General features: G+C 42.8%; 1 protein-coding gene across 2 annotated transcripts in view; it reads left to right on the forward strand.

The window, feature by feature from the left end:
- Nucleotides 1-16,697, forward strand: part of EFNB2 (ephrin B2) — a 58,609-nt gene that overhangs the window by 13,563 nt on the left and 28,349 nt on the right. For both annotated transcript variants that reach the window (XM_086934167.1, XM_086934168.1), the window contains exon 2: nt 11,950-12,233. In XM_086934167.1, coding sequence (XP_086790293.1) covers nt 11,950-12,233 — 284 coding nt within the window. The remainder of the gene's footprint in view (nt 1-11,949; nt 12,234-16,697) is intronic.

Here is a 16,697-nt window from a genome sequence, read left to right on the forward strand (position 1 = left end):
GGAAAGTTTATTCCGCTTTTCCTTAACACACTTTTCAGCAGTTGCGGCCTACTTGGAATGGGAACAACCCGACAAGCCCCTGCAAGACTTGTATTTTTTTATAAGGAGGCAGTCCTGGTTCTTCACAATAGGATTTATTCAACTTTTAATGCGTCAGTGCTGGTCTTTTTCCGAGCTGCTATTTTTAAGTTACATTGATAAACAAGATCACCATACTTTGAGTGGCACCATGTTGGCGCTCCTAAGCATGCCAATGTATTTGGACAGGACACATACCAGCACCTCTCAGCTACATTGCAGCTGTTTGAATGGAGCAGTACTGCCTACTCGCGTGCCGTGGACATCTAGGAGTCATTGGCGCATGCTCGTTTGCACAGCAATGCAACAGATAGCGAAAACCGGTACTTCATGCAAAAGCTGTAATTCTTTGAAATTGGTGCCTTGAGGTCTAATCAGCCCCTTTTTGAGGCTTCACCGCCTCAAAACAATCATATCCCATCCAAACGCTCCACGACATTTGTTCTTAACGCTCTATGGTTGGCTGTAACTGAGCACATTATCAGTACATCCAGTCGGAAAATATTATAGAACCAACTGTCGGTGGACATCGCAGGAGCCCATAAAATAGCTGTGTAAATAGTCGTGCTTGTCTAAAGATGGACGAAATGCATAAAAAACGTACTTTGTACTCGTCTCTTAATGTATTGTTTTGTATTTTCTGTCTATGGCAAGCATTGGAATCTTTATAGGAGTCTCTGGGAGCACAAAATGAGGGGGGTGACATCTTTTTCTATGCCTGGCCAGAGTTAAATGTTTTTTTGCATGCAGTGGCCTGCCAGCTTTGAGCTCGTCAAACCCCAGACGGCTCAAATTGAGGCCAAGCCGGTGTCTACAGCCAAATGGAATCCTGGCGGCAGGCCAGTGGACCCAATCCGTGCAACCCTGTAATGTTCTGCAGGCTTCGAGTGGCTTGTACAAGAAATCTATGGAGCAGATGCTGTTGACTTATTTTTGGTTCAACACTGGTACCTTACCATGCTTCAGTACATCATTTTTGCTGCGTTCACTTTTTGTTCTGCTTGCTTTGTGCCTACTCTGTGCCGTAGACCCTGTAGTAACTCACCTCAATATCCTAACTTCAACCGGAATATTACGCGTGCAATCTTGTTTTCCCGATGAATTAGGTTTTTATTTTTAGCATGCCTCCAATTCATAACTACTTTTTACTGATCACTATGTTTTTCTCTCACCATCTCTTTTCTTCAACTTCCACCCCAGAACACATTGCTTTTCTTTCACAATAAGTCTAGGCGTTCCACATAAATTAAAACTTAAATGTAGCTGGTAAATAACCAATTGTTTTTTTGTTTCAATTATCTGACCTTTTTGATGGGTTAATCTACTCTTTTTAATGTATTATAATGGTCTTTAAGCGATTTTGGATGTAATGTGGCACGTTACACATTTGTTACACTCATATCCTCTATGCATGCATTCAACTCTTGCATTTGTGGTGATATTTGTAAATGTAATGCTCTGTATTGCCAATTATGCTACCTGTGTCCTCAAAGTCTAGACACAACGCCCCTATCACCTCCCTGGCAGAGCACTGTAATTACTATTTTCTTATTCCTATGTTCCTGGCTTTCAATACCTATGCAGAACTTACTTGCATCGCAGCTTTTTCCTAAATTTCTGGCAAGCTTGATAGGAAAAGTCCTCAGGGCACAGAATCGCTCAATATAAAAGAAAGGTTAATTGTCCATAAGTTGAAAAGAGTCTCTGCAATAATGAAAAGCTGGATTGCAACACGGTAGGCAGTATGTTTGCTAAGTAATAATTAATTAAGCTTGCGCTGTTCGAATGCTCAAGTTCATTAACATATTTTTCTCATCGTCAATATATGGACCCTGAAAGTGGCCTGGGAAGGATTTTGTGTCTCTGCCTGACATAAGTTACAGATATTAGGGGTCGTTAGTCGCTCCCATTATAAAACGGCCCTGTTTTTTCGACCAAGCTTCAATTTTTGCCGAGGTTGGTTCAAAAGCCCTGGAGGAAGTGACGGAAAGTGTGTGTTGCTTCTTTGTAGACAGCAAGCTTCTACATTGGCCTCGCCTAGCCACCTCTGCATAATCAGACTGTCCACACCCTTTTTCACAGACAAGTGCTGGGGGGGGTGTTACTGGCAGCAAGATAGTACAGGCACAACCACTCTCTACCTGGGGCCCAGCGAAGGTAGATGTGTTATGGCTGGGACTCCTGAGCTCTGGTAGGACTGGAGAGTGTTGGAAAGGAAGTGATGCAGCATAACAAAGCATAAAGTGAAAAAACCTGTTCCCATTATCAACCCATTAGCATTGTTCTTTGATTTCTACACTCCTGCAACAGCCAGTACATTTGGGACATACAGCTGGCCCTGCTTAACCCAGACTGGGGAGTGGTCTGTAAGGGTGACTCCCATTTTTTTCTGGTTCTTTCTTTAGTTTACGGGACATTAACCGGTGTACGTCTCCTCAGGAAAATGTTATGCTTTTACATTTTCAGCTCCTGCTGGCTGTGACCGCACTCTAGCAGAAACAGGTTTCTGTTACACGGTGCAGATTCCTGGAAAATACGCCGCCCCTCCTTTCTACTGGGCCTGAACCTACTTTGGGAGTTTTCAACAGCCCTCTGTTAACACATTTAAAAGTTTTTTTTGGGGGGGGGGGGGCACTGGCTGGGTGGGTAGAAACTTATTAATTTCTGTGTTTTGTGTCCAGAAAATGTATGAAATGCTTTACTGTCCGAGGTAGTCTTCTTCCATTAGGTGTTCAGTGGAGCGCCGCTGTAGGCGGTGAAACTCAATATGTCAGTGACTTGTATGATAATTGTTGCATGACAGAGGGAAATGGATTAAGATTAAGTTCAAGTGTACACAACAGCACATGGTCTTTTTCAAGTCGAGGTTGAGATTATTCATGGCAGGGAGGGGCCCCCAGTAGCTTTGTAGTCTTGAATTACATTTTTTTGCAAGTACCTAGAGAATTTGGTGGAGGGTTTTCTGTGTGTTGCTGTTCGCTCACTCTGATGAAGCTTGCATACAGACACTGGAGATTATGCATGCATGACCGTTTTTTTGTTCCCTGTCGTAAATACCCTCAGTGGATAGACAAATAAGAGCCTAGAATGAAACTAGCGCTCAACAACAAATTAAGAGAAGGGAACTGGTATAGTAGGCATTACCTAATGACATTTTGGAGCAGACAGGTATTTGTGCATTTCTTTGAGTGACAATGGGCCAGCAAGACATACTCTAACTTCATGTCTAGTAAGACTTCAGTGGCCTCATTTCAGGGTCCCCTCTTCCACCTTCTCAGTTCAGAAACTGTGGCTATCATTGCTTTAGACAAGTCAGGAAGGAGCCTGTTCAGCGCCAAAGATAAACTGTCTATCCTTTTAACAACAAAAGAGCACTGAAAAGAGAGGCAGGAGGTCCTCTCCTTTGTTTTTCAACATTCTCTTATTTCACAGCAGCATATTGCAAGGCATCCATTTAGGACTTGCCGAAAGAGAACACCCCATTTTCTGACTAACAGAAGGGTCTGACACTATGCAAATGTTTCACGTTCAGTTTAAGGCAGTAGAAAGTGTCCAATTTATTTTTTAGCCGGCGTCGCTCTGGCTGGCTGACTTGTCTGGGCCTTTATATTTTTTAAGACCTTGAGGAGGGTGAAACCTACCTTAGAAAATCCTTTGGTTCCGCTTGTATGCGCCACCTTCTTTTAAGACCGGACGTTCTTTTGGCGTGTGTTGTATAGCTGAATAGTTTCAGCCTACCCCTTAAACTGAGTTTCATAGAGTTTTCTTTCTTTCTGTCAGTCAGACGCACACCTCAAAGGCAATAGATAAAGCACATGTTGAGGTTAGCTCAGTGATCTTAATACTGTGGCCTCCTACACTTTCTGGTTGGATATCTTTAATTTGCCTTCACCTTTACATACTTTGTAATGTGATCACTTATTATATTCTCCATAGATGTTGATCCACTGACACTGAATATCATGAATTATTTTCTGATGTCTTAAGTCTGATTTGATTTCCTCTTCTCATCACATGTACCTGTCAAACATGCCCTTTCATTTTCTGCTGTCAAGTTAGTTCCATGCATTGTTGGAGTCATTTTTGTTCCAGTTCAGACCAAAGCATTGATGGATCTCAGGGTCACAAACATGTTTTGAGCTTCTTTATGAGCTTATAAGATGCGGGTTAGCAGTCATCTATGTCGGTGCTTTGAAAGAAAGACATCTGTGTGACTTGGAATGCCTAGGTGGGGGTACCGGAGTGTGGAGTACTGCTACGGGTCAAGATGCGAGTCCCATCCACAGTAGACTGCATCATTTATCAAGAGGTGACTCGAGAGAGCAGCTCATTACAATGCACCTACTTCTAGCGCACAATGCCACCCATTCAGAACCTCCATAAATGCCTGTCCATTGTAGACAGGATGCCAGTCTCCGCACTGACCCCGCTCTCATTATTTGGAAGCACACTTGATCAGAAATGCAGGCGATGTTGGATGCCTGCGAGAAGGGAAGTGAAGGCAGGGACCTAGGAGCTACCGAACTGACACATGGAAGTGTGTGTGTGTGTGAATGTTTTTTTTATTTTTAAGATCAGCGTGCATTGGGACAGCTTTTTTCAGATTTTGTTTTGGATTAATTTCTTTGAGATAAAGTGTGTCCTTTGATGGTGAGCTCTTGAAATGTCTATTAATTGATTAACTAGAAGGCTTCCTTCCAGAGATCAAATATTTTAGTTAACTTGCTGCGTAAAAAAAAAAAATCCTCTGATGTTCTTTTGCGAGGCCTTGTCTGAACACTGTTCTCGGTGAACACGGGAATTTGATTTAGCAATTAATATCCGTACCTGGTGGCCTCCTCAGCCAAAGAACAAGAGATTTCTACTTGGACTTTAATATTTTAATGAGCCCATAGGTTTGGCTGCGCACGAATGAGCTGGGATTTGTAAGTCGGTTGTTTAAGGTTATTGCTCCTCGAAGGATGTTCATTAGAAAGCTCTCCTTGCTGCTTCTCACAGTCATGATCCATCGAGGTGCATCTTTGATGCAGTGGCGGTTCGTCCATTGGGGGCGTTGGGGCGTTGCCCCACTAGCCATGGACGACCGTCACTGCATACATACGATTACCGATTCATGATAATCTATTTGCCTTGAGGTCGCCGTCGGTCGGAGTCACTAACTATAGTGACGTCATCGCGGAAGGGTGTGGGGGGCGGGCCTGCCCTGCAGCAGTCAGTGGCAGACGGCAGGCTGGGCTAGCAGATAGCAGGCAGCAGCGTGGCAGGGAGGGCAGGGGGCAGTAGAAGTGTGTGCGCATTTAGGACAAGTCATTTTTATGACTTGCCCACGCATGCGCACACACGCAGTAGCCCCTTCCCTCCTCCTCCTCACCTTGCACCCACACAGGCAGAGACCCGGGGGAGCCGGGTCTCATTATGGGCAGTATTAGCCCTGCTCGATTGTACTCAGTGATTGGCCGGCGCTGCTTCCCTTGCGTTGCGTAGGGGAGGGAAGCTGCCTGCTGGCTGCTTCCTGCAGCAGGAACAAGCGTCGCGGGCCCACCAGAACAGGCCAGAGCGGAGGTGGTATCCTATAATCCTAGCCCTCAGGTATGTGTACTTTTACAATTTTTAATGCTGGTAAATTTTTATTCTCCACCCGCGGGTCGCGACCCCCCCCCCCCCCCCCCCCCCCCCCTTCGAGCATTTCGGCCGCCGCTGTGTAGGTTTTGTAGTTGGCACTGCGTGAGGGACATCTAGGGCCTAGGCTAGGTGCAATGTTTCCTTGTGCATGGCTTCACGTCGTGAACGTTGATTTGTGTTGTGCGAGCGCCCCCTCTTATCTCAACAAACCTAGATCACGGTCTGTTCAATAGCCGAACTCTTAAAGAACATTCTGAAAATGCACGCCATTTGGAGTTGAGAGATACGGCAGGTAGCACATTTTACTCTCGTAACGCAACTCTATAAATAGCGCCAAGAGGTAATTATGTTTTCAAAGTGCACTCTGCAAAGCCATTAGTGTTTAATCAAATAAATAATCAGCTGTATAGATGAAGATGGTGCCCCGGGAGCATTAATCGTATAGCAGGCACTAAAACAGAACGTGCAGCTGAGTTATGTACCATACGTGACCTTTGCTCTATAAAAACTTCTAGGTGTTTGGCACGGTTGATGCCGGCCGTGTGGCATGAAGAACGTGGGCTTTCCTTGTTACACCGATGCAGACTCAGTTGGGTAAGGGTTGATGCTGGGTGCCAATGTCGGGCTGTACATATGGTGACAAAACGCTGCTTAAGAGGCCTCATACTGTACGTGCGTCAGTAGGCCTCCAGCAAGGCACCCTCCATTAGCAGTTAGCGGTCCTTGAAGATCTCACACCTCGCCTAGAAGCGGATTCTCAGAACCAACCCAAGCAGATCCTTGCTAACAGTAATAAAAACCCACTATCAAAACACCCGGGCATAAGACACACGGCAGGAAGTCATTCCTCGAAATTACAGTGCCTTAGTTATCACGCGGTGCCAGCGCTATCTATTGCTTTAAAAAAAACAAAAAAACAAGCAGGACTGCATTTTACGTTACAGCCAGCTGTCGACGGCTTGGCCGTTAAAGCCCAGAGTTATGGGCATTGTCACTGGGAATACCCAAATATAGCATTAAGCAACAAAAGGGTGACCAGTCCAGTTTTGCACTGGGCCTTTTAGTGTGCAACAACACATCAATGCATTTTAATAACTTTGGAATTGTTTGAGCTAGAAACACATTCTTTTGTTAAAGTCTGCAGATTATGCGGCAGATGATGGCTTGTGTGGCAAATGTCTGTGCCAATCTGTAATTATGCGAAAATCGCAGCTGTCTTATTATAAGTCCAGTGGCCCTGGTTATGAGCCTATAGGAGAAAGGATATAATGCTAGTTACACCATTGCACTCACTGTGGGAAGAATGTTGTAAATTTTTTAAAAAGCGCTTTGACGCCTCGCCAGGGTTAGTAAGCGCTATATAAATGCAAATACAATACAGAAAAAGTAACATTGCAATGCTGGAGCAGAAGGTCTATACAAACAACTAAGGGCTCTTAAAGCATCCGATAAATGGCGTCTGCTGTGGAAGTCTCCCAGCACCAGGTCTTTTCTCACAAAATAAACCTGCAGCTGGTCTCCCTGCCAAGAGGCATCTAACAGCAGGCCTCTACTGAGAGAACAATCATTTTACGCCCCACCAGTTGCAAATGTCACCGTCCGCCACTGCTTTGATGAATCCCAAAGGTCGAGAGTGGTGCGTCTTTTGGGACTGTATTTATTGAACACGACTTTTAGATGGAGGCATGAAGGGACGCTTCATTAAAATATCTAATTTCCTCGAGAAATTTCTGCACTGTTCATAGAAGTCATTGTAAAGTTTTAATGTTGAATAAAATTTTAGAAATATATCAATAAATTATTACTATTTATTGTCACAGAGCTGATATGCACAGGTGTTAGGTTGGACTGTAGAGCCAGGGGGTTAGAATGCAGAGACACCGAGTAGAGAATATAGAGGGACAGGGTTAGGATGCAGAGGGACGGGGTAGGTATGCAGAGCAATGCGGTTGAAATGCAGAGGCAAGAGGTTGGAAGGCAGAGACAGAGTTAGCATGCATAGTGACGGGTTTAGGATGCAGAGGGACGCGTTTGGAATGCAGAGTGATGAGGTTGGAATGCAGAGGCAGGGGAATGCAAAGATGCAGAGTTAGAATGCAGAAGGTTGGGGTTAGGATGCAGAGGGACGGGGTTGAAATGCAGAGCCATGAGGTTGGAATGCAGAGGTAGGGAGTTGGAATGCAAAAATACAGAGTTAGAATGCAGAAGGTAGGAGTAGTATGCAGAGGTGCGGGTTGAAGTTCAAAGCCATGAGCTTGGAATGAAGCAACAGAGTTGGATTGCAGAGACAAACGAGTAAGAATGCAGAGGGACGAGTTTAGAATGCAGGGGTATAGCCATCGAATGTTGAGGCATGTGTTAGTATACAGAGTTATGTGGTTAGCATGCAAAGGTACAGGGTTAGAATGCACAGACGTGAGGTTGGAATGCATAGGCAAGAGGTTGGAATGCAGGACCATGAGGTTCGAATGTAAAGGTAAGCAGTTGGAATGCAGAAACACAGAGTTAGAATGCATAGGGACTCTGTTAGGGTCTACAGGGTCATGGTTGGAATGCAGACCATGAGGTTGTATTGTAGCAGTAGGGAGCTGGAATGCAAAGACGCAGAGTTAAAATGCATTGGGGCGGGGTGGGAATACGGAGACAGGGAATTGGAATGCAGAGACACAGAGTTAGAAGGTAGATGGAAGGGGTTAGAATGCAGGTGCACAGTCTTGGAATGTGAGGCATGCATTAGTATGCAGATGTAAGTGATTAGAATGCATGGGTATGAGTTCAAAGGGACAGGTTTGGAATGCAGAGACTTAAAGTTGGCTATACAGAGGTGAGAGGATGAATGCAAAGGTATAGAGGTTGAAGGCACACACATGGTGTTTGAGTGCAGAGAGAAAGTGTTAGAGAGGCACAGTGTTAGAATGCTCTCCATACTAATTCTACTACTTGGACAAGATCACAGAAACATGCCTAGGCCAAGAAACAAAAGTATCTCAAGTGGTAAACTAATAGTTTGATTACATCTTTCTCCTTTAGACCACAGCTCTCATTTCTGGCACTGAGTCAACAAAAAACGTTATTTTTGTAGCTGAATCTCCCTATTTTAAGCCCAAATGTCTCTTGGGAGACAGTGACTGCAAGAGTGTACTTGCTGATTTATAGTATTTGACTAAATGTGAATAGACACTTGAGATAGTCTTTTCTAAAGTGCTTGTAGATCTGCTTTAGCAGCAAGAGTATGAGCTGGCAAAGAAAAGTAACGAAGCAAGAGTTTGCTCACTGTTGGCAGTGATTTATGAAGTGAAACCATATACCAAGTATTTGGCCAATGCATAGTCAGACCCATCCATTCACAGTACAACAGAGCTAGGCAGTAGTAAGAGGACTGCTGGAGATTAAACACAGAAAATGAATTATCAAACTACAAGCCTTAATACAGTGATTCAAAACAGTAGAGGTGGGCGAGAGCGGAAGGGGGCACACTCAAACATGCACTAACTTACACCCATGCATTTACAATCAGAGTTGCGCACAAACATCCATTCGCTACTCTCACTCACAAACACACATACATTCATACATACACGCACACATCAAACTGTCAATAAAACAACATTTATCTTCTGCAGCTTTCGGGGAGAGAAGCCTCGGAGGTGCCAGGAGGGTTGAGACTGCTGACTCCCCTCATTGGCTAACTTTAGGTCAGCCAATGAGGCTGATGTTAGAAAATATAATGTCCACCATTGTGGTAGTGAAGTGAGTTTTTTTAGGTGGCGCAGCGAATTTTTTTGTGTGTCAATAATGGGCCTGTTAATGAATTCCTTGGCCAACATTTGCTTACAATACCTGTGGAATTACAACATACATCGGATGTTTGGCAAGTGCCGGTCTGGGATCGGCAAAGTGCTGAGAGACATTGGTATTTCTTTGAACAGAATCGGCTTCTTACGCTATTGTGCTGCCCTTTTACGAATAGAATACTCTCGGCTTATCCATCTTGCCTCTGCTTTTAGCTTTAGCATCACAATACTTTCGCAAAGCACTTAACAATAGCTGTAGCCCCAATTTTATAGGAAGTGCACTTTCCACAGGGACTTGTTTTCGTAGAAATCGAAAGGCTACGGTGCAAGGCACAATGATGCATGGTATAGTGTGAAACCATAGAGGCTGAATCCTACCAGCCCCCCAAGACATGTTGACATTTTGTGATGCTTGTCCTAAAGTGTCCAAGGTGACCGTAGGTCAGCCAATGAGGGAAGGCAGCAGTTCATACCTCGTCACAGAGTAGGATGGGGTCAGAGAGATTGCTGACCCCATCCGATCTATGACGAGGTGTCAGCGATGGGCACTTGGCCCTAGGCACTTCAGGGCTTAAAACTGAAGCACCCAAGTACAAGGTATCACTGACACTCCCCCTCATCATGAGGCAAAGAGCCTCGAGGACCTTTGCTGAGCTGAGGAGATCACGCCCACAGGGGCTGTGACATCCTCAGCCAAGCAAAGCTCAGCTCCATCAGCCAGGAGCCTGTACAGTTAATGCATGTCTAGCTCCTGGGTGTCTGACCTGAAAATAAAGTGTCTGTCGGGCTGAACTTTTCTCAGCCTGACAGGCACTTTTGATTGTCCAGAAGGTGCAGGTGTGGCCTTAAGGACAGCCACTGATGATATCAAAACAAAGGTGGGATTTGTCATCCTCTGTGCTGTCCGAAACAAAAACATTGTTCTCCAGTTGATCATTTGCACTCCTTACAAAGGGATCAAGAGCACAGACTTCTGCAGGATGTGTAGGCCTTCAAATTCGCCTAGAACAATCAGATTTGTGTGCGTCCAAGATCCATTTTAGTGATGTGTTCTCTGGCACTACATTTTGGACATGCGTCTCTAACCATTAACAGTAGAATTTTGAAGGAGAAACACTTCTCTAAAGGTTACAAAGATGAAGCCATTAGTAAGGAACAGAGTGAGGATAAGTCCATCTGTTACTGGCATGGTGATCCCAGATCATTATTTATTTTTGCAGTTTTATATTGGAGCACTTTACACGAGCACCAGTTACATTACACAAGGACACATTCCTTTTGGCAGGCATAGTGAGATTAAGTGATTTGTCCAGAATCAAAGGATGTTGAACCAATGCCAATACTCATTCCTGGTTCTCCAGTTCCAAGGTCGGCAGTTCTGGTCGTTACATCACATCCTATCCCTTTTACTGATACCTAGTCCCAGTTCATGATTATGGTTTCTTTGAGATCCTTGTTTTTGTCCATATATACAAGAGATTTATACACATCCTTGAAACTGGTGTGAAAAGCAAAAAGGTGAGAGCCAAGAAGATGTCAGTGCTGGAAGAGATTTATGCCTCTCATTTCGATATGTTCAACTCTAAAATGAAAAGGACTCAAAGATAGTTTGTGATTGCTTCATATATTTGCAGAGAATCTTGTGTCTATTTAAAGGGCAGGATTACATAGGATATAGGAAATCATTTTGTAGTAAAGGACCTAATTTTTTTGACTTCTCTTCATTCTTTTTTCCGTCAGTACTCCACTTATTTAATGTTCTTGGCTTGTGTTTAGGTAGTGGTCTTTGAACCACCTAGGTACGTGGGGGAGAACATAGAGATTACTAGACTGGAAATCACCCAATCCTTTTTCAGCATTTAAATTATTGACGTTTACATTTTTTCTTCAATATCTTACGGTGATCTTCTATACTAGGGAGAGCAGGCTTCTACACTAGCCAATCTCTTAACCTACACCCTCTTGGATCTGGGTGCATGTAGTGGCCTAAGAGGGGTATATCGTTCTGTTTGAGCTAGCCATGTGCATATATGTAGGTGGTGGGTGAATGGAGCATGTATGAGCCACATCTGATTTCTACTGCCAATACACGCCGAAAAGCAAGAAAGCTGATAGACTGATTTTTTTGTTACTAAGCTCTTTAGGAGCTATCAGCAGTAAATCTGTCTTTGTGTGCCAGCATGTGGTTTACCTCTGCCTATCTATATAGGTTGGCAAGATTTGTGATGAGGAGAACAGCTACCTAGAGTTCCTGGGGTCAATATTGATTTGGAGACGGTGTGTGAGTAGTTTCAAGTCTGAGAGATGTGTGGCTGGCGTGAGCATCTCCTGCTGAAAATTTAAAGTGAAGGATATAGGCACATTTTTCAACAGTAGCATCATATATCTGCATTGTACGTAACTTCCCCCTGCTTTGTCACACCTCTCACCTCTGCTTTTCTCTGTTGGTGTTTAGGTTCCTTCCAGGGCATGGGCTGATGTTGTTTCCGCAGATTGGTGACAAAGTGGATATTATCTGCCCCAGGATGGACTCAAGAACTGTTGGCCAGTATGAGTACTATAAGGTCTATTTGGTGGACAGAGAGCAAGCTGATACCTGCACAATCAAGGAGGGTGACACCCCTCTTCTGAACTGTGCAAAGCCGGATCAGGACGTGAAGTTCACCATCAAGTTTCAGGAGTTCAGTCCAAACCTCTGGGGTCTGGAATTCCAGAGGAACAAGGATTACTACATCATATGTAAGTATTTCCCTTAAGCTGGCATTCCCATTTTTTCAAGTATGTAATATGAATGGTTTGTATAAGAAACCTTCCTCATTGTAAAGCTGGTACTTCGCAGTTTGACCTCTGCCATTGGCCTCTTAGCATTTCAAAGCTGGTGTTTCCTTTCACAGGCTGAGATTGCAATATAGATTGTGTATTGTTGAAACGGTGCTTATAAATATAGAAATGTGACTGGTCTTTATTCAGTGCTTTCCAACAATGGAACTCTACTCTTGACGTACCGTTCCTCATGATGGTGGAGCTTGCTTCTCGAGATCCATATAAGAGCTGTGCTTCACCATATTTGATGTACTGCTTTGCCTTACAATGGGGAACATTGAGCCAATATTTAGTTGAATGTAAACTGCTTGAGTCTGCTGGAACCAAAAGGAGGCCAAATATGTATTTTACCCATGTGGCTCAGCGCTAATATGTCTTAGCTGGAGAGATCTTGCAGAAGGTCATAAACACTTATTTAGAGATTGACACTAGAATAGCTTTTTACGTATGTGTTTGCCCATCCATGTACTCTATACAACCTTCAGGGAGATTCGAGAGAACAGCAAACTCTTTTTCCTTGAAATATGGTTCAAAGGCACATGAAATGCCACAGCGTCCTCCAACGTATTTCCAAGTACATCAGCTTAGGAGAAATGTTGAGTGTCATCAAAGGCCTAACATTTTAGAAGAACACTAGACCAGCTACCAGGAAATTAGCCGTTTGGAAGACCAATAGAGCAAAAGTACAATATTTGTTAACAACGTTCTCAGTTTATTTTCCTATTCTCGAGTTATAGAAACGTTATGTCAAAAGCAAGCCACCAGTTAACAACCCCAATGATGGCATTTGAAAACAGTTCCACCAGTAACTTTTACATGTCTGTAAATGACTTCTTAACTAGCTCTGCATCGCTGTTCCTTTGAAAAAGCCAAAATACTAGAACTTGCAAATTTACCTTGGACTAAGAGAGGACGGCTTAGGTGTGTCTGCATTTTTACTGTTGATTAATTCATTTTTTGTGAAGCAGTGTAATCTAGTTATGTGGGCCTCTGTCCAAAATAACCACTTTCGTTCTTAAAATAGAATTTCCACCATTATGGGAGTGAAAATAAGTTTTGTAGGTGGTGCTGCTTTAAGGTTCGTCAATAATGGGCCTCCAAATAAATCTATTGGCCAACATTTGCTTTACAATACCTATGGTACGACGCACCCTCATATATAGGTGGAGCACAGAGACATCTCTAAACCTGCAAATCGGTTGTTTGGCAAGTCCTGTCTGGGATGGTCTGGACAAAGTGCTTAGAATCATTGCTATTTCTTCAAACTGAATCTGCTTCTTAAGGTATTGTGTTGCCTTTTTTAGGCCTGGAATCCTCTCGGATTATCCTCCTTGTTTCTGCTTTTAGCTTCAGCGTCACAATACTTTCATAAAGCACTTAAACAACAATAGCAGTAACCCCAATTTAACAGAAAGTACGCTTTCGACAAGGACTTGCTTTCATAGAACCTGAAAGGTTATTGTGCAAGGCACAATGATACATGTTAGAGTGTGAGACCAGAGAGGCTGAATGCTACCAGCCCCTCCAAGGCGTGGTGACATTTTGTGATGCTTTCCTTAAAGTGTCTTACTCCATTTGTTTCAAAAGCATTTTTTAATTAAAATATAAACAAGCTGCTTGGTTTTGCGGCTAATTGACCACTGTGTCTCATTTGTAAATTCCATATGCGTGTGTATTCATAGGAGCTGTTTTTCACTAGTCATGAAATCTAAAGTATAAGTGGAGCTTAGGCGCAGTCATTAAGGTAGCAAGCACTGTGGAGAATCTTGCAGTAGATTCTCTAGTCTACAAAGTGTTTCTGTGTAGCCGTGAGGTGGCATGTCGCCTCCTACAGTAGTTTCCAATATAACTAAACAAGTTCATTTGTCTACTCGACCTTTGCTGTTGTTGATTAGAAGCAGTCCCCTCCTATAACCATAGTTATCAGGGTATTAAAAATATTGAGTTCTTTTACATGCTAATCATTCCGATGTAACAATACAAATGTACTGATGCCCTTTCGAGGGTAATAGTTTGAAACTCTTGTTGTCTCCTTGAGCTTTTAATAGTCTAATGGGAATGTCGACTTACACATAGCTTTTCTTTCATACGAGTAGGGAAAAGGTGTACTCTATTAGTCTTTTTTTGTAAATGTTCATGTCACACAGCAAGCATTAATAAAATGACGCTCAGGCAGCACTCCAGTACATGACTCTATATTTTCTTTATATCCATTGGCAAAGAATGTACTCGAGGCTTGCCACTTGAAGCCCTCAATGTCATTTTCATTGGTTTACCTTGTATGAGCAGCTTGGTGGCTGTCATTTATATACATGTTGAGTACATTGGGGCCTTCACAGGAGTGCTTGCCAGTTTAATGCACCATTCTCTCACTTTATTGTCTTAAATCAATCGACAGATTTGCATTGCAGTCAAAGGGGCAAAGAAACAGAATGGGCTCCTTTTTCCCGGCCTGTTTGATGTTCCTGATACGCAGTCATCTTTTTTCCTTTCTGGGGCTTATTTAAAGTCGGATATTTCTAATGTGAAATATTCTGAAGCTGTTCTTGATTCTTTTATTTAATAAAACTATGAACAAGTACCTTCTTTGCTCGATCCACCTCGGTTTGCCGCAGCCTTGGAGTTTTTGCAGTTGACTTTGAGCCTGTGACAAATCTCAGTGTCCGAGTAGCTCTTGAATAGTGACTGAATCTTAGCACTTGTTGTGCATTTTGGGGCTCTATTGATATTTTCTAACACTTACCATCTGATATAACAGGATTATTTTGTGATGTCAGATATTTTGAACTCAGTCACAGTATTTCACTCCTTTCCTACAACCAGTAATTAGTCCTCTTCACTTTACCTTGCAAGAAGTCTCTCACCAAGGCTCTTTGTGTGGCATTAAGCATTACTCTGTTCATATCTAGAAAGCAGTTCCCACACCTTTGTTTTTTGGGTAAGAACATGTCCGGCCTTTATGGTTTCAATTCCGTATTTGGTGCCCCCTTGTTCTAGTCGCAACTGCAACAGTTTCTAATTACTTCAGGTAGATAAATGATCAGGTAAGACGGAAAATCTAAGAATTCACATTCCTGGAACATAACAGTTGACAAACTTACCCAAATGTATCCACAATTTCTGACTTTTCCTTGGTATGTTGAAATCTCTCCATCCTCTGTTGCTGAGTGTTTTAATCACATGTAGATGGGCCGTCTAGGTTCGTTTTCAGTGTTTTCAGTCTAGCTTTCTTTCTCTTGTGATTCTCTCTCTATTTTTTTATGAAATAGATTGCTTTGCTTTTTCTCATTACAGTCGACCCTGTTACCCAAATACATGCATAGACCAATTTCCAGCATTCCTTGTATGTATCTTCAGAGCTGGTCACTGGCGTCACAATATAATTTCTCATCTCTGGCTACCAGAAGGCAGACCTCTCTAACAAATTTTAATGAATGGATTTTATTTGTGAAGCGCAACTGCCACTCAAAAGAGAGCATCCTGGCGATGTGCTGAAGTACTATGCATATCTGAGGGTGGCCAGATAGAGATAAATTAGTGCCATGCAGAGAAAGTCAGTGCCCCAAAATAGCCAAGTTTTAAGTCTTTTTTTAAAGGCTGCCTCGGATCAAATGGCATGCATACGGCTAGGAAGTAGGTTCCAGACTTTAGAACCTAACACAGCAAAAGACTTCCACCTCGAGATTTTAATCGAAATGAATGAGATTTCAGAAAAGTCAAATGAACAAGGTATATACCATGAAGGAAAGCTCTACAATTTGTAGAATCTAATCAAAAGTAAAAGCTACTTGGAAAAAAAAAACACATCGACAAAGAATGAACAAATTCACTTTCTTTAACCCAATATTCCAAAATCTGAACCTTGATTCTTCAAAAGGCTGATTTTCCAGTTGAGACTTGTATTTTTACTTTTGCTTTATTTATGGATACCAATGTGTTGCTGTCATCATGTTACTGGTATTGTGTGTGAACACTGGTATTGTGTGTGAACAGTGGTATGTCGCCTGTTACATTAAGTGTGTCAGAAAGTACAATATCGGTTGGTGATCACTTAAAGTACCGAAATTGATGCTTCAATAATTTCTCGGTTTCTCGTCTACAATATGGGGACTAAATACTTTCTCTGAAGCATCCCCATTTATTTTTGCCTTTCAATTTTGAACATGTTCAAGGCATTAAGGATGAGGAACGCCTGACACCCTTACAGCCTCTGAAAAGTTTCCACTCAAGATCTCGAGTCTGCATTTGTAGACCTCATTAGCTCAGCTTAGTCTTTGATGGTAATTCACTTTGACACTAATAATCTGGAATATGTAGCTTTTCGTAAATGTTTTTATTAACTTCTTCACATGGCCCTTTTAATGAGCTGCCCACAAATCG

The sequence above is a fragment of the Lissotriton vulgaris genome, chromosome 8 (assembly GCF_964263255.1).
Source record: "Lissotriton vulgaris chromosome 8, aLisVul1.2, whole genome shotgun sequence".
NCBI classification, from domain to species: Eukaryota; Metazoa; Chordata; class Amphibia; order Caudata; family Salamandridae; genus Lissotriton; species Lissotriton vulgaris.